The sequence below is a fragment of the Cupressus sempervirens genome, chromosome 7, assembly GCF_028749045.1.
Source record: "Cupressus sempervirens isolate cs-2001-9-10 chromosome 7, ASM2874904v1, whole genome shotgun sequence".
Lineage (NCBI taxonomy): Eukaryota > Viridiplantae > Streptophyta > Pinopsida > Cupressales > Cupressaceae > Cupressus > Cupressus sempervirens.
This window is the reverse complement of record NC_143124.1, coordinates 474,671,262-474,690,433: the sequence shown is the minus strand read 5'-3', so window position 1 is coordinate 474,690,433 and position 19,172 is coordinate 474,671,262. Positions and strand designations below refer to the sequence as shown.

At 32.5% G+C, this 19,172-nt stretch overlaps 1 protein-coding gene across 2 annotated transcripts in view; it reads left to right on the top strand.

Moving 5' to 3' along the window:
* LOC149547611 (MADS-box transcription factor 55-like) overlaps positions 1–15,957 on the top strand; it is a 102,401-nt gene extending 86,444 nt beyond the window's left edge. The window contains exons 11-13 of one of the 2 annotated variants that reach the window (XM_089794767.1): positions 15,239–15,280; positions 15,404–15,585; positions 15,673–15,957. In XM_089794767.1, the coding sequence (XP_089650893.1) occupies positions 15,239–15,280; positions 15,404–15,585; positions 15,673–15,697 (249 nt within the window). In that variant the 3' untranslated portion in view covers positions 15,698–15,957. The remainder of the gene's footprint in view (positions 1–15,238; positions 15,281–15,403; positions 15,586–15,672) is intronic. The other variant, XM_089794768.1, reaches the window with a different exon arrangement.
* Positions 15,958–19,172: the final 3,215 nt, after the last annotated feature.

Below are 19,172 nucleotides of genomic sequence, written 5' to 3'. Positions count from 1 at the left end.
TTCTTGTGTTTTCACTTCCTCCCCTGCAATATACATTCTATCTTCTATATTTTATTAACACTTACCAATACAAGGTTGTCACATAATTTGGCATGTAAAGTAGATTGGACAAGTATATTTTTCAAATCTTCCTCTATTAGGGGACTGGTGTTTTGATCACTTGTATCAGAAACATCCTTTACTTTGATAGTTTCAATGTTTATACTTGTCATTGGTGGAGGGATGGCATTCAACATTTTTGTATCTTGTACACTCTATTTTGTTAGCTTCTATTCCTTAGCTGGTGCCTAATTATCAACTTTCATATCAATGCCTCCCTCAACTATGCCTTGTTCATTATTGTCTTCTTCATCTTCTCCTACATCAATAGGTGTCTGATCATCTTCTTTTATTGTTGTCAATCCTTATGTTAATTTCCACATTTGTTTGGTCTTCTTTACAACATCCTCTATATTGTTCTATAATATGCTAAATACCCTATACTTAGGTACAAATCTTACAACATATTTTTTTATGGCTTTAGAAATTTCATCCTTACTATGTTCTAGCATAACTTGAGCAAGGGATGTCTCCCTAATTTTTCTTTCAGTGTTCAAACAATAATGCCATTTTTTCTAAACTCTATCATATAAACTTTTAGGTATGAAGTTGGTAGTTTCTAGAGGAGCCTTCTTGAATGTAGCCATCATGGCATATACTACCTCCTCTACTTGATTCTTCTCAATCTTTCCAAGATTATCAAGCTCAATGTGAGAGAAACCTGAAAAATCAGCATTGTTTCTAATGTTCTCACATAAATTATCTAGGTCTGAGGAGGGACTGTGACTCACCACTTCGAGTTGGATGTTGTCATCTAATTCAGTCTTCTCCTCATCAAATTTAGCTTGAGAAACATAATTTCTTCTTGGTCTCTTCAATGCTCCACCTTCATGCTCTTTAGGCTTGGCTACCTCTTTAGCCTTTTGTACAGTGACTCTTGTACTAGCCCTTGTGGTAGGTGTTATTGTTTTGGGCTGATTAGGTTTTGCAACCTTCTTTCATTTTGTCATTTCTTGAGTCTTTTCCTTTCTTTTCTTTTTGTTAGTAGTAATAGGTGCTTCCTCGGCTTTTTCTTCCTCGACACCTTTTGTAGTTTCTACTTCCTCCTCTTTTTGATCTTCCACCTAACCTTGTGTCAATACCAATGGTGCTTGAGCCTATGTATCTTCTTCTTCTTCCTTGACTCCTTCACCAAATGTTTCTTTTAGTTTCTTTACCAATTTTTTCTTCTTCCTAATCATAGAAGCAATCTTCAAATCCATAGTGATCTTTGATTTAGCCAATTCATAATTGCCAAATGCTTTGGCTTCTTTGTCCACTTCTTCTACAAGTAATGTGGTAATTTTTGCAGAGGCCTCATCAATATTGATCTCATAACCTAATGGCCTTAGCAATCTCACCCTAGGAAATTTTGCTTGAACATATGTGTGATCAGTGTCAACTAGGAAGGAAACATCATCATAATCTTTCTCTTCTAGCGAGACTCTTATCCTTAATCTCTTCTTCATAGATTATTTAAAATCTTCAAAAAGTTATCACCTAATTGTTCAATAAATTCTCCTATTGAACTACAATTGATCTATTCATCTTCCATACAACCTTACCAAATGTAGGAGATGTATTCTACACATAGAAGAAAATACATGCTAGAATATCTCCAAATTTACAGTAAGCACTCTTGATTTTCCTTATGGCTCCCAAATTTCTAACCAATTGTTGCAGCTGCAACATGGCAAGATCATAGGTATGATCCTTCTTCACAATTTTGTGGCCCATATCCACTACAATGCAAGGTACATTGTTTAATCTACTAGATTGATAAAACTTGTGTGCTATTACCCTCATTGTAAAAGCTATTAGGGGACTTGTGATAGTGTCAATGGTCATTCCCCTTTTATTCCATACAACCCCTATGTCCATTTCAATAACTTGCTTTGACTCACTTCTTGTAGTCTTTGGCCAATCTAGGGTTGGATGTCCTATTACCCTATGAACAATCTTCTTTGTGATTTTAACTACCCCATTCTCTAACTATACAGAGTTATCATGAATTCTTCCTAAGACAATCTTAATCCATTCAATTTTGAAGATGTTGGAAAAATCTAGGGCATGAGTTAGCCCTTTTTCTTGAAAATCTTGTATTCTTCCTTCAACACTCCATTTTCACATAGTCTCCCATATTCTTCTCTTATTTCCATGTCTCCTATGCTTCCAATCTTGCAATTGTAACAATTCGTGACATCTTGAACCATCAAGACTTGTGGTGGTAGCATAGACAATGCACCAGAGGGATCCTGCTTATAAGCTATATCTAGGATAGCCTTGAAAATAGGTTGTTTGATCTCATTGCTAATTAACTAAACATTCAAAACCTCTTTTCACTCTACACCTTTCACTTTAGAAGAACTAGACACCATTACATATATCTAGGGTTTACAAAATTTGAAACTGCATAGCTTGGCACATGGTAAATAACTTATAAATCCTATTGAAATGGTGTCAAACAACCATTCAAATCTCTGGCAAATGCTCAGATGAAATTCTCCAGATCACCTTTAGCTCTTCGTGTTCTTTCTCAAATTCAAATGATGTTAAACAAGTATAAATCAATCAAATAACCCTTAAAACACTATAATTAATGCTAAGTACTTACACAACTGTAAGCTCGACATCAATTGATTTCTGGATCACTCAATATCCACATATATTTCCATATGCTCAGAAACCACTATGAGCTTGACCTCAACTAACCAATTTTGTTAGCTCAACATACACTAATATTTTACTCGGCAACCATAATAAACTTTTTCATGCCCAATAGTAACATGAAAAACTGACAAAACTTAAAGATTTATCCTTGATTTATAATAAAATTTTGCATCTTTAAACGAAATCATTGGAACTGATGTATGGTGTATTTTTTAAATATTAGTCCCACATACCTCTTGATTGCTTAGTTTGATGAGGTGTGATCACCTAACCCATTGGCTGAAGTGATCCCCTCTACACTTGATGTGCTGCAATCCTCCTTTCTCTTCCATGTCTTGTTCATCTCATCTCTGACATTTTCAATATCTTCCTTGTCTTTTCCTTTGTTGAACTCACAACTTGGTTCCTTTGACTTGTTGGACAATATTTGCTGATGTGACCAGTTTTCAAATAGCTAAAACATGTGGTTTGACTTAACCACCTTTTGTAATCACTTCTGAAGTGTGTTCTAATACATTTCTTAGGAACATGTCCATACTCTTGACACTAGTGATGACTATACCTTGTATTATAATCTCCATTATAAGAGTTTCCATTGTTCTTTACCTTTTTTTACTTGTTTGATGACCACTTGGGTTTGGATTTGCACTCAAAAGCTCTATGTACATACCTCTGACAGTTATAACAGTATCCTTCAAATCTTTGAGTGTGCATGGTCTTGGTTCTAAATTCATGTACTTGGTGACCTTGTTTGTTGCAGTTATGGAAGTGGCCCATGCTCCTTTGCTTAATATTATGATTTATAGTCTTTCTCCTACACACATTAGTAGTATGTCCTATCTTACCACAATTATGACAAGTAGGTTTGGAGTTCTTACCTTTTTTACTTTTTTCTTCAATACTTTTGGATGATTCTCCTTCTTCAATATTGGTGTATCCCAGTCTAGATGTATCATTGTTAGATCTAGGAGATCTCATCAATTGTTCAAAGTACTTGATGGCTTCACTAGGTTTATTAAAACTTTTAGCAAACTCATTTTCCATTTTCAGATCATTGCTCAATTGTTCAATTTGCAACTTTAGTGTTGTTATCTCAATGTCTTTACTATTTATTTCATGATTAGCAATCATGACTTGATTCATTGTTTCCAATTGCATGTGAGAAATCTTGTTTACTTTTGATGATTTCTCTTCTAGTCTGCTTGTGAAAACTCTTATGTAATCTTCTTTCATGACTTTTTCTTCGATAGATTTCTTTGTCTATTTGGCCACCTTGCATAGTAATATGGCTTGTGATTCTTTCTCTATTTTAACATTTCCGATCTCTTCAACTAAGGTTTTGTTCTTTTCCATTATATTTGCAACTACTGCATCAAATTCATTGGAGTTTACATTTGCAAATAACTTAGTAGTGTCCATCTCTTGGTATTGTGTGTCATTCTCCTCAATAGCAATTTCCTTCCTTCTTCTCAATGATTTCTTTAGATCTTCTCTTGCTTCATTCAACTAATCTAGAATAAGTTGTATTTCAATCTCCTAATTCTCAATAACTTTTCCCAACTTGTAGACTTCCATTTCCAATATCTTTCCTCAAAGCTATTAGGCTTCACTTTTGGAGAACAAGGCTCTGATACCAATTGTTGGAATTACAATAGGAAAGGTAAAATCTAAGCAGGGGGGGGGGAGGGTTGTGTAAATTGGTACTTTAAAATTTAACATATAAAAATATTCACTATACATCCATCTCAAAATTTAACAAGTAAACTAAAATACCATGTAAAGCATATCCATCTAAAGTATGTAAATAAGTAAGCATTCACACATATATGGCACAAGATATGATTACCCAAAAACCCTCTAATGAGAAGGTAAAATTGGGGTGGGGATGACAACCACAAATCTTTACTACTATAGTAATAAAGTGTATCCAATGAAGGTTACAATGTTTGATCATGAAACATGATCTATCCAATGAAAGGTTTTCCCTATTAAAGGCTTACAAAGACTATTAGGTCTCACCCTGTTAAAGAATTTCAACACCTTGTTCGAAGTGTGCTTGGCTAAAGAACTTCAACTCAAAATTAAGTAAGCATCTTGCTAGAGGATTTCAATATAGCCTGTTAGGACTACTTTGTTAAGAGATTTAACCGATTCACCTATTAGAATGTCTCAGCAATGATCCTGCGATTAGCAATCTATTGCTTGTTGTCAGATCACCTCTATACTGATGTGTACTTGATCTTTCTTAATCAGAGGTCTCTATGTTGTTCACTATTTCCTTCCTTTGTTCTCCTTTTAACTAATTTTGCAATGCAATTCAGATGATAATACCTTGGTCACCATTAATGCCCTGTTTGTGCATACAAACTCTCCTTCTCACTCCTTGATCATTCATTCATTCCCTCATAAGTAGTTTAGAGTTTTTCCTCCTTAAGAAGACCTAGGTGACTTAAGGTTAGGTATGAATCAACAATGGTGATTCATCCATATTGCTACTTAAACCTTCCCTTTACCTAATTAGATGCATGTAACACATAAGGATTCTCACTTAAGATTCATCTTTATCAACAAAATATTGCAATTCAATCCTTAAGTTGGCCCAAAAATGGTTTACATAGTAGTTTGTGCCAATAAAAACAACTATGAAAAAATTTTGTTACTCAACATCTGAAGGCCTTGGTGCTCAGCACTAACTATGACTTCAATGTTGTCACTCGGCATTTGAAGGACTCAGTATGCTTTGCTTGCTTAGCTCCTAAATCACTTGGCACATACTATTTTCTTAACACTTGAGTGACTCGGCATATGAGTGACTCATCACTCACTATTTACTTGGCATGATCTAACTCACATGTTGTGCTCAACATATGTTACTTGTTCGGCATGAACTAAGTAAATGACTCAAGTGTATAGAAACCCACTTGTTAAAACCAAAATGAGATTAACACAAATCATGTAACTATTTATAATATTTATTTCTAATATATTTTAGTTACATACCCTTTATAAGATAGGTCCAATAATCAATATTATAATCACATTAGGAGGAATTAAATTTATTTGAATATATAATTTGATTTAAAAGGACCACACAAGTTGTATAATATAATTAGAGAGTATAGAGGGCCAATTTTTCATCCATTCTCTATTCCTTTTATCTCCAATACTACTCTCTACATTATTGAACATTTAAAGCCTATAGTTTCACCTAAGTATTCTAGGATATACTCACATGGACAAAATATAGATAACTAGTAATCACACATTAGGGTGCAACGGGTATATGCCGATGAGATATTTAGGTCAAATAAAGGTATACGAATTCAACTTATGGACATAATATATGGAGAAAATACAGATATAAGATTCATTTTAATAAGTGTGAATTGTTGGAAACTTACAATTGGAACAATTTTTTTTTGTCATTGATGTAAGATCTATGGATGGGACATATTGCTACCTAATCTTAATATCATATCTATTTTATTGATGAAGAGGATTTGAGAGTTACTCATAACTATACCACCTAGAGTAAAGTTGAAGTTATGAAAAAGAAGTTACAATGGATATTTGATTAGATAGACTTTGATAAAGAAAAGTAATTATTTATGTTAAGAAAGCTAAACCAAGCCAAGTAAAAGAGTAAATTACTAACGAGTTCTGAGTAATGCTAATGTCAACTGAGCCATAGTTAGTTCTAATAAAATCAAGTATCGATCAAGCATTAGCATCGACCGAGAAAGCTAGTTGATGTCGAGCCAGAAAGCTTAAAAATTGATCGAGTATTTCAATATTGACCGAGTGTCAGAATTCAATGATTTTCGAGTGACAATAAAAGATCAAATTCAAAGGAATCATAAGATCAAGCCGACTTAGTTGATTTCTTGGAAGACGTAAAATGTGTTTAAGATTAGATTAATGAGATGAATCATTAAATTCAAGATGTTGATTAAGTAAAGACCTAATAGAAGGATTCTAGATAAGTTTCTAGAGGATGATTAAGAAGTTGTAAAGATACATTAAATTGAGTTGAAGTTGATCATAAACCCTAAGATCTATGGTGAATGTAGAAAATGGTAAAGCACAAATTGCCTATTTAAAGGGATAATAAACCAAACTTTTGGTGTTGTGTCCAATCAAGCCTAGCCAAGCCCAACCAATGTGTATGAGAAAGTTCATATACACAACAAGGTTGATCAGAAGCATACAAGAGTGTGAATGCAAAGCTAAAGGAGAAAGCTTGCAGATGTGATGATGTTATTGATAAGTGATTTTGAGTAGAAGGATTAAGTATTGATGATAAGAGTAGATTGATTACTTGAGGGGTGTCCAAGAAGATCAAGATCAGAAATGACAATAAAAGGCTTATAAGTGAACCAACACAATGACTAAATAGAGATCTGAACCAACAAATGTGAGCTGTAATCACATAGATCAACACCTACTATTTTCTTTCTTATCATTGTAAATAGTTTGTATTGAAATCCTTTTAACAGAGGAAAACCTAAAAGTCATTGGAAGAATTAACAATCTGTGTAAATCCTTTAACTAGGTGATATTCTAAATGGAATGATCAAAGTCCTCTTATAAGGCCACTCCTAATAGGGTGATTAATCATCTAACTAGGTCACATTTAACAGTGTCTATTGTAAACCTTTAATAGGGTTGGCTCCTAACAGAGTTCACTTTGAAAGAGTGAAACCGAGTGACATGTTGCTGGTGGTTTTTCTCAAATTCTATAAGAATGCTTTTTATATCAAAATTATATGCCCCCGGGATGCCTAGGCATCCACACATTTGGGCAGAAAGATAATTTGGGAAGGCACTGGTGGGGATCCCAGGGACATCCCCATGTTATACTAAAAAAATATAGGCAACAAACATGTACATCAAAAGTGTTTCGCAAAAGAAAAACGAAGCTATTTTTTGGGTCAAATTTTGTCCACTATCTTTAAAACTTTAATTAACAAAAAGTAAAAGATTTATTTATTTACTTACTATACATGTCAATCTCATTCAAGTCTAATATACTACATATTATAATTTAATTGTAGAACTATAACATAATAATATGGACATATAATTTGGAAGAAAAAAAAATTGCATTACCATCATAGTACCATCTATTCTATTTAAAACATCATATAATATTTCCAATCATTCAAAAAGGATATAGATTCCTAAAATCATTTGGGAATAAGTCCTATGTTGGATCTAAATTTAATTTACATTAAACTTCATTTACGAAGTAAAAAAAAAAAAGTAATATAATAGTGCTACTTCAATTGAAAGTTCAGTAGTAAAATAGTGGATTCGAAAGATAATTAGATATTATATGATTTCACTTCTATCAAGCAATAAGAAACAATAAAAAACTCCATTCCGATATGAGAAGAAAAATAAGAGAGAGAACTTATGTCTCAACATCAACTTTCTTTGTATTCAAGATGTTGTTGCTTGAGGCTACGGTGTTTGATCCTACATTGACTGTAGAAAATAAATCATCAACCAGAATTTTTTAAACTGAACCACAACATACATGTCATTGATGATAAGTTTATAAAAAAATCTACAAATTGTTTATGGGTGAATGGTTAACTCCCAATTATTCTCACAAGTTGAAGCATAAAATACACATCAACCAATTGAATTGAACCATTTTGGGGCTTATTTCTGAGTGAAAACATTAACTTCTTGAAATCCATAAATGTAACCTAACAAGAACTAAACACTGATACTAAAGAAAATGGGGAAAAATCTTAATTTACTGGTGAAACAATAGGTTCTTATTATGAACCGCCAACATTGAATAACCCATATAAAAAAATTGCAATGTCAAAGAGAATAATGTGTGCATTTGACATAACCAATCTTGTGCTCCATTTCATTTCTTTCTAAACTTTTAGTTCGCATATGATTCAACCACAATATGAAAGATATGGCCATTTCCAACTAAACTATGAAAATTGTCTTTAAGCCTCAAACTAATTTAACAAATAGGTAGAAACTATGAATTGCATATTATGTAAATTCAATTAGTAAGTCTTACAATGAAAATAACTAGAATAATTTTAGGAGAGACTTTGCAAAGAAAGTCAATAAAATCTATAGAAACTATAAATTTAGCAATATGAGTATATATAGCTAAACCAGGAGCCATGTGTCTTATGCATGTTCTCAATTTTGGTGTGATATGCTCCTGATAGAGATGCGTAGCAAGGCGGTGACGTGCCTCTTACTCTTTCTCCATATGAACCAGATACAAAACATACCTAACCACATTTCTTGATAGTGTGAACCCTAATTTTTTCCCAACATGAAGTGGACACTTTCTGCTGAAGTAAAAGGACTAGATGGTCAATGTTATCTCCATCATCTTGTACACTAGCAGGGAAATGTACATTGACAATGCAAATTTGAAGTTTGAAAACTTCAGTATAGGTATGTCTTCAGTGTAATTATGCAATAAAATCAAAAGAATTATGAAGAATATGCAATATCAAATATAATGAGTTTGATACCAACATATAAAGACATCATACATCTTTCTCTTTCTACTTGAGATATACTAGGATTAGATGCTAAAAGGATAGTTGGGGAGTTTAGTCATTTTCTTACAAAGGGATGATAGAACAAGGAACTCAGTATCATCTCATAGAAATTCTTGTACTCAACCACACATGTAAAAATATACAAGAAAACATGGTTAATGGGAAACATTAATTATCATAGTTATTTACTTACTCACATTCATTAATTTCTACTTAGCTTAAAAAATTCCAACCAATGATCAAGGCAACAAGCCACTTTATGTTGAGGGAATGATGGGAGCTACTTCTTCAACCATCTTTAATACCTAATTCCTAATCTTGAAACAGTTTCTATTAAATGTGTAATAAAACCAAACAATATAATATAGTAGCTTCACATTTTTTTTGTACGTTGTTTATGTTTTGTCTTCTTGTTTAGCACAACATTTAAGTTTGTGACTTGTTTTATCTTCCTAAAATGGATTCTATAAGTCTAGTGTTTTTTTAAGGAATTGATAGGTCAAATTTGTTTTTTGTATAACAACAACCACACTTGTAACAAGTGGTATCGAAGCCTAGTCATAGGTTTAAATTCCTTTCTTGTACTAGAGGAATCATTGCAAGGTGTGCTCCTATGATTTTTGTGTTTAATATAGTGATTGGGTTTGTGACGTGGCTTAATCACCTCCTATGGATTCCATAGCTCTCTTAGTTTGTAGTGAGCATTCATATGTTGATCTTATGTTACAATGACAACCATGTTTGTAACAAACTTTTCACATTAAAAAAATCATTATTTTATTTCTAAATGACATTTTAAAAATATGATATTAATGAATAAATCTTCACTTTATTAAAGATATAACCTTATTCCTACAATATAATCCATCATTATTTTTCACAATTTAATATTTTTATATATTCCAAAAATACATTAAAAAAATCATTTTTATATATTCCAAAAATACATTAAAAAAATCATTTTTATATAAAATATTTAAGATAAATTCATAATTCACCAAAAACTAAAATTCATGAAATCTAAATTTGAAAGATATCCTTTGGTTCCTAACATTATCATATCCTTTTTTGACATAAAATATACATTTTGGTCATTTTCTAGAAAGTGTACATAACAAGCATTATACTTTAGAAAATTAACCCTTAATCTTGATTCATTGTGCTTTTGCTAAACATGTATGACGAATAATCATTAGAAATATGAATTTGTCTTGGATATTCCATAGTGACATAGAAAATTTGTCATTAAAATAGAAAGATCATATTCATTATCCATTAATTTATCAATTGTGGAGGTTAATTTCTCCACATCTTTCTCCAAGTATATGGAATAAAAGGACCAAGCTTTTTTTTTTGGAAGAACATAGGCATATTGTAGAGATCCTTAGTTCCTTTTTTAGTAGGGTTAAAGAGAACATTCTAGTTAGTGTTGCCAAATGCCCACATACCTAACCTTCTATGTATGAGGATATGATTTCCGAAGATTGGGAACTTCCAGATATGTATTCTAAATTTAATAACTTGAAGCTTTTGATGAGGGGGAATGTGATTTGGAAGGCTCTAGATAATTTTTGGCTCATATTAAATTTTGATGATGTAGCTCAGGGGATAGTGCTTCTTTGAGAGGCATAAATAAATCTAGTTTTGGTAAGTTGGGTGTTGCCTATATTGGTAATGTTGATGGAGCCATAAATAAAGTATAAGATATGGATTCAATGTGGGGTATGGATTTTTTTCTCTCTCTATTGGAATCATGGTATTCACTTTTGAGGAATACTCAATTCTATTGATCAATGTTGTTAAGGGGAAATTTAGTCCCACTAGTTTTTGTGTGGTCACATTGTTGAATACATTAGTAAACTTCTCATTGGTCTAAAATTATTTGTGACTAAACATATTTTTAATGAGGGGAATAGGGTTGATGATGCTTTTGCTTCTCTTAGCCTAGAGGTGGAAGGTACTTGATGCAACAAAAATCTAGATGTACCCCAAAATGAGGTGATCCAGAAACTAGCAAATTAATACACAACAGAAAATGAACAAGAAGAGCGAGATTCAGATCTAGAAAGACAATATTTCATATATTTGACTCAAGAAGTGTACATCCAACATGTCCAGTTGTATGACCTTCTAGGTTACAAGTATTACAAAGAAAAATACATCTAAAGAAGAAAAAATTTCTACACTCAAATGCGAATTTCTACCTCCAAGATACTCCACCTTAAGACTCCTTCATGACTCCCAAAATTATCATCTACATCTCCATGCTTCAACAATGATGACTAGGAATCTACCCAAGATCCTCTTAAATACTTGCACAAACACACGTAAGCCTATTGCAAATTACCAACTAATTAAACCCTTACATTAAATGCATAACCAAGCCACAAGTCAACTCTCAACAAATATTAAATACCCATCACAAAATTAAATATGCACAAGGTTAGCCCAAACTAGAACCAAATACAGAAAACTTAGCAAAAGAAGGAACAAAAATGATGATGCTTAGCATCAATAGGTTCAATCGGCACATGAAGGAACACTCGACAAATATTGGATAACGCAACACACATAGAAGAACTCAACACACACTGTAGAACTTGACACACACTGTAGAACTCAACACACAGTCTTGTGCTAACTCAATATCTTCTACACCAGCTACAAGTTTCCTCAACATGTTGAATAATTATGGATCAACATCTCTCCTTCCTCGAATCATCTTTTCATAAACAATGATTGAACAATGAGTCCTCTGCAAGTGTTGCCAAATCCACAGATCTCCACCCTACACCAAATTCACCAACTAGCTAGGACTTCTGAAATTAAACCCTTCTTTGATAAAATTTTCCCAACCAAGGTCCTAGTATAAATTGCCTCACACTTCGGCAATCTGCTTGCACACTCATAAACAACTAGGCTCTAATACCAGCTAATGTAGCAAAAATTTGGATGTACCCCAAAATAAGGTGATCCAGAAACTAGCAAATTAAACATAGCATAAAATGAACAAGGGGAGTGAGATTCAAATCTAGAGAGACAATATTTCATATATTCGAATCAAGAAGTTTACATCCAACATGCTTGACTATATGGCTTTTTGTGTTACAACCATTACAAAGAAGAATACAACTAAAGAATAATAGATCTCTAGACTCAAATGTGAACTTCTACCTCCAAGATACTCCACCCTAAGACTCCTCAACTAAAATGACTTCTTCATGAATCTCAAAATTATCATCTACATCTCCATGCTTGAACAATGTTGACTAAGACTCTTCCCAAGATCCTCTTAAATACTTACATGGCCACAAGTTGGCCTGTTATAATTTACCAACTAAATAAACCCTTAAATTAAATGCATAACCAAGCCAGAAGTCATATCTTAACAAATATTTAATACCCATCACAAAATTAAATATGCGCAAGGTTAGCCCAAACTAGAACCAGACAGAAAATTGGCAAAAGAATGAACAAAAATGCTAATGCTTGGCATCAATAAGTTGACTCGGCACATGAAGGAACAGTCAACAAATACTGGATAACTCGGCACATACAACAGAACTTGGCACACATTGCAGAACTTGACACACATTGCAAAGTGAAATGGGATAACATGCTAACTCGAGGGTTAACACGATGTCAGAAAAGTTCATGATGCAGGGAGTTTAGAGAGTCGTAACTTTTGACTCAAATCTGAGTTTTCTTAGATTTTTCTAGGTATTTTTCAAAATCTATAGAGGAGGTGGATTCCATCTCAACTAGTTCTATTGTGGTTCATTTTAATTTATTTTCAAGAGCCATAAATTTCATCTTGACCTTTGAATATCAGTTTTAAAATATGTTAGGTGTTCTTTTTTGTTTTTTCTTCTTTGTAATAACTTCAAAATTTATTTCTAAATTTTGGAGGTTAGTTGGCAGTTCGCCTTTATGGTTTAAAGGGTAGATATAGGAAATTTTAAAATCACTTTCGGAGCTTTTTTAGAAGTTACCAAAAATGGCATATTTTTCCAGTTGTCAAAATTTGCCAAATTTGGAAATTTTCTTTTTATTTTTAATTTTTTTTTTAAAATTTTGGATTCAGTTGATATTTAATGGAGTTAGAGATCCACGTAGAAGGGGTTTTTTTGGTAATGAAAAATTCAGAGTTCGAATCTATATTGAGTTTTGTCATGAGTTTATTAAGTTCTTTGTGAGTTCAGATCGGTGTGCTACATCACTTCAACTTGATAATGACTGCATAATTACTGGCACTCGACAATGTCTATAACTCGATAGCAACCAACAAAATCAATGGGATAATGCAATGGCTAGGATGCTCCTGCATTAGTATTAAATGGTTATGGGGATTCAAGAATATCCCCTTGATGGTTATATGTTTTATGAAGTAGGATTCTCACTTAGTTAGCTATTGATATAGATAGTTCCTCAATAGCCTAATTGAGAGGAATCTTTCCATATTGTATGGGTTCATACCCCACTCCCACTCCTCCTTAGATTGGTAGTTTGAAAATTTACATTCCAATATATTGTGAATATATTTATTTCTTTATTGCTGATATGAAGATTATTGCGAACTTCAGGGGCATGTACTCCTTTTACGCCTAGTTTTAAAATTCTCTTGACATTTGGGGAGGGGTGTGCATCCCTTTTTTAAGAGTCAAATTATTACTTGGCATATTAGCATTCTTTTTCAATATCCAACATGTGAAGAATGGTTAATAAAATTATGAAGAAAATGATGGGGTTTCATTTTCCATTAACCTAAAACATGAGGATAAGAGAGGTCCTAAATGAGACCCCAATTAGAGTTGATAGGATATATTTGATAGGGTTAAGGATGTGAAATAGATTGACAATGAAAAGTCAAATGGTAAAGGGGTTTCTTGGGATCCCATTCTAGTCAAGTTGTTAGAACCAATTTTTTTTGAGCTCTTGTAACACTCTGACAAGGGTGAGGATTCATACTTTGATACCCACATATTTGAGATCTTGTTGAATAACCAAATAGATGAGGAGGTAGAGGGGTGTCTAATGGATCCATTTTTTTAATGGATTTACAAATCTTAACTATAAGATCAAAGGTTTAGAGGAGAATTTGGGAGCATAAAATGTAAAAGTTAGTAGTTTAATGGCTCAAGGAGGTGAATAGTCAAGGAGCATGGCCTTAGTAATCTATTATTGTCAGTGGGTAATGAGAACCAATGTTGCTACATTAGTTCTTTTGCAGAAATATTTGGAGTCACAATAGATTCAATGTTGTTAAACTTCCTTAGATAGGATTGGGATATGATTAGCCATCACACCTCTCAAGGTTCCAACTAAGGTTTGTTTCACGTTCATGTTTCCCTGTGGATTTGGTGTTTCTATTCCTTTGGTCTTTTATCTTTCTTTCTTTTACTTTCCATTCTTCTATCAATTGTTTTATAATGTTTTGGTGTATGTTTTTTAATCTTATACTACCTTAGGTAGTTATTTGACCTCCAAGCCTAGATTGTAAAGGACAATACCTGTGACTTGCTACTTATTAATAAAAAATAATCTTGAATGAAATATATAGCTATCTTATAGCATTTTGGTGTATGTTTGTTGATCATGTACTACCTTAAGGAGTTGTTTGGCCTCTAAGCCTATACTGTAAAGGAAACACCCTTGACTTGTTGCTTATTAATATAAAACAATTTTGAATATAGGTATAACTACATGAATTAGGTTCCAAAATATGAACATCATAATGCAAACAGATACATACATACATACATACATATATATTTATAAATTTTATTTTTGTTAAAATGATAATGAAAATTGTCAAATTGCAATTCCAAAATAATTTTATAAATTGTATGCTAATGAAATTTTATATATTCTTTATTTTTTCTCAATTAATTTTTTATTTCTTTATAACAAAAATTTATGTATTTTTTTACCATGAACAGATATTGCAACTACAAGAAGAAAACAACAAACTTCTACAAGAGGCATGTTGTACCTTATGATTTATTAACCTAAACGTTTTGACATAGCATTATTTTTTATATAATTAGAAATCAATTGTTTAAATATTTAAATAAATACACTAACTTTCCTTTATTTCATAACAGAGGAATTCAATAGCTAATCAGGATTTCGTCCATCAATGGAATCCTAACTATTATTTTCCTGGGATTGAACAACCAAATCATAAAGCACAGTCTCATGAGAGTGCGTGTATTCTTGCAAATCAACCTTTGCAAAACAGAAACTTTTTGCATTATCTTGAACATGATACTTCTCTACATTTGAGGTATGCATATATCAATAGTTATAAAACTGGTTAATATTCAGTTATACTATGTTAGGCATTTGAAACAATTTTCATGCTTTATTTCAGGTTAAGACATCCCAATAGCACTTGAGGAAAACAATTGGAGCTTTCACGAGTTATGTGCAAGATTTCAATTTATGTTTTATAGTCCTTTGGCATGCTCCACTTTGCAAATAGTTTGCTGTTGTTATGAATCTTAATACAATTCAGCAATGATTGCTCATTGTTCAGATGGAATATATTTATTTCTACATGAACATCCATGATTCTAACGTTTTGGGGAATTTTTATTAAAACAATTAAAGATGAAAACTATTACATATAAATGTTATATTCAATATATTTGATGCAGTTTTTTTCATATGATTATTAAAGGGAAAATAAAGGAAAGCTATGATTATTTTATAATCTATTACAATATGAAATAATAATAATGAGAATAAGCACATCCAAAAGAAGAGTTTAGGTGGTGAATGAGAGGGAGAATAACACGATGCTTACATCCATGTATATTTTTAAAAATGATGGAATTATTATGTTGTTTTTCTATAGGTGATTAAGTAAAAAATAAAATTATATATTATTTTCAAATTTAAATGAATGAAGAGTAATTATTGATGCTTTACTATTAATTTGTCTATTTTACAAATACATCTTTTAGATAACTTGTCTATGTATACTTTTGTCTTTTGACAAAACTATTTAATATATATTTTTAACCTTTATTTCTAGTTGTATTTTAAAAAAGATGGAGTGTTAAATAATATATTTAGAATTGACTATAAACAAGAGTAAATATGGAAGATCTTTGGGCCTAGTTAACCTTTGATAAGTTTTAGAAGAATTAAAGAAAAATACTTTTAAAATGCAAATCATATAAACTATTTTAATATATTTATAGTATAATAATGTGGATTATTCCTTTTGATAGGTTATTTCTAATTTGATTGTTGATCCTTATAATATGATTTATTACTATAATTTTTCAATGATAACTATTGTCAAAGGATTTATACTTATGTACATGAGGAGAAATGTTTGAATCAAGGTAATTGGATTGTAAGTAGGTGGTTAATGATCAAAGAATGTTAAAAAATAATTCTAAATAGTATCTAAGTGCTTCAAATTATAAGGATGGAATTTCTTTTTATAATTTATAGTAAAACTCTACATTGTAGCGTAAATTTGAAGTTATGAATCTTTAAAATTTTAACAATAATGTTTTTGTCATTGGGGAGTAAAAAAAGGCTAGTATATCATATGTTTCATGATTATTTCATCTTCTCAAAAGTGGCATGTTGTAATAGTTAAGTTTTTTTTGTTTTTGTTCTCGCCATCAAGGTTCAAATCCCATTAGGGATGAGGTCCTCCATCTGTGGCCTCATTTGGTTAGTTTATCTCCCTTTTATTATGACCCTTCATTTATGTTAATTGTATAATTTGTTTTTGAAATAAAAAAGAAACCAAAACTAGGGGTCGACCCTTACAAGCAAAAAGTTGTTAACTAGCACATTACTAGCAATGTCCAACAACAAACAAAAAACTAACTAAAGTCTCAAACAAGTTCTTTCAACTAGTAATTAAACATCATAATACTATGAACAACTAAACTAAAAAGTCTAGAAGATCTAATACTATGGAAGTTCAACAAGATAACTGTTGGCATAACAAACCAACCCCAAGTCTTAAATATAGCTAGATACCAGCAAAACTAGTAACAACAGATAAACATAAAAGTCTTGGATCCGAGGATCCCATTAAACTAAAAAATTCAATTTTCTTTTTTCTCCTTCCCCTTTGCAGCCAGCAGAATCCGAGACCAGTCATCAGTATAGAATTTGAAGAGCAGCTTATGGTCCTCCATATCCATTCTGGTATCCTCATTTTCTTGTGCTAGGAGCTGGAGGGTGGTGGCCGTGGCATGGGTGACTTTGAGATTAAATTTAGAGAAGGTAAAGAACCTTTCCTCTAAAACTTTAACCCTCTTCTCCAAGTTGGCATACTGCTCCACCTTCTCATCTGTCTCTTCCTTGGTTTTGATTTCCACCTCCTTTGCTTCCTCCTTGGTTTTTTGGACTTGGATTTCTTCATGCAAAACCTTTTGATTAGTAAAAACCTTAGAATTATCCTTGATTGGGGATGAGATAGTTATGGGGGAGGTATCCATTTTACTGCTTTCTACATAGAAGGTTATGGGCTAGAGGGAGAAGCTTGTAGACACATGTGTGATCTCTGTGGTATCAGCATTACTAGTAGAAACCTTAGTCTGCACATTATCAATAGAATTATCTTTTGAATTCATACTTCTTTCCATCCCCTCCTTTCCTTCTTCTTTCTTATTTTCTAAGCTTTCCTCCTCAACCTCCTCCACCATGTATCTGTTGGATTTTTGCTTATGCCTTGCCTGGGATTGGGCAAGTCTACCAAATCTCCTCCTTGCCTTACCACTAGCCTCCTCCTCTGAATCCTCTTCATCCACCTCAAAGGGTTTTTCAACTTTTAGCTTTTTATTAACCTTTTGTTCTACAACTGTATCAATTTTTTTCTTTTTCTTATTTTTTTGGCAAGGTGAGGGGCGGGGGGTGTGAATTTTAGTACCAATACTAGTGCTTAGGGGTGATTTCTAGTAGCGGTGCTAGTTGTCAACTACCACCACCCTCAGGGGACACAGGGTAAGGTAAAATTGGTAGAGGCAGAAAATTAGGCCTTGATGTATTATAGTATAGTTTTGCCCTTTCTTTCTCTTTTCCCTAATATCCACTACCATATCCTCAAGAGAACGCAAAAGATAAAACGGGATAGAAATGAAATCCCTATGTCTAAAATTATTTAACAAAGGGAAATGGTAGTAGTAATAGATACCAAACTTTCCCTCTAGCATTAGATACCTCATGAGAACCAAGCACACATCGTCCCATGGGGATGGCATTTTGTCCCTTTTAAACCCTCCTCTATATCAGACCAGCTCCTCACCTTTCACAAAGAAATTATTCATGTTGGCCTCGTTTGCAATTTTAGTGACCTTTCTCCATTTTTTTCCTTTCATTGAAAGGCCAGTCGCCATGGAAATCACTTCCTCTATCACTTGGAAGGTGATTCCATTAATGGTGACCTTGCGGTCATTCCACCCATTAACAAATTGGAAGGCACAATTCTCGTCAAACCCTTCCATCGACTGCATGTAGGGAAAAAAACCCCCTTCTTATAATATGTTATTATTTAATTGTATAATATGTTATTATTTAATAATATTACCTATTTCTTCTATTTCTTTTGGGTTATAAGGTAATTAATTGATTTAGTTATTAACCCCCTGTATCCTACCTTACACTTTCTATCCCACATATTCAATGAATAAATAATATACATTTACTTAGTTCCTCTCACATGCTACATACTCAAACTTTTCACATAACCCCCTGATAGTTTGCACATTTTCTAATACTAATTAAGTGGGGTTGATTGATGCAATAAGAGTCAAAGAGACCTCAAGGAGATTCCTCCAAATGTGTAGCTAGAGTTACATAATGAAAGAAACAAGGAAATTGAGAGACCTAAGAAAGATC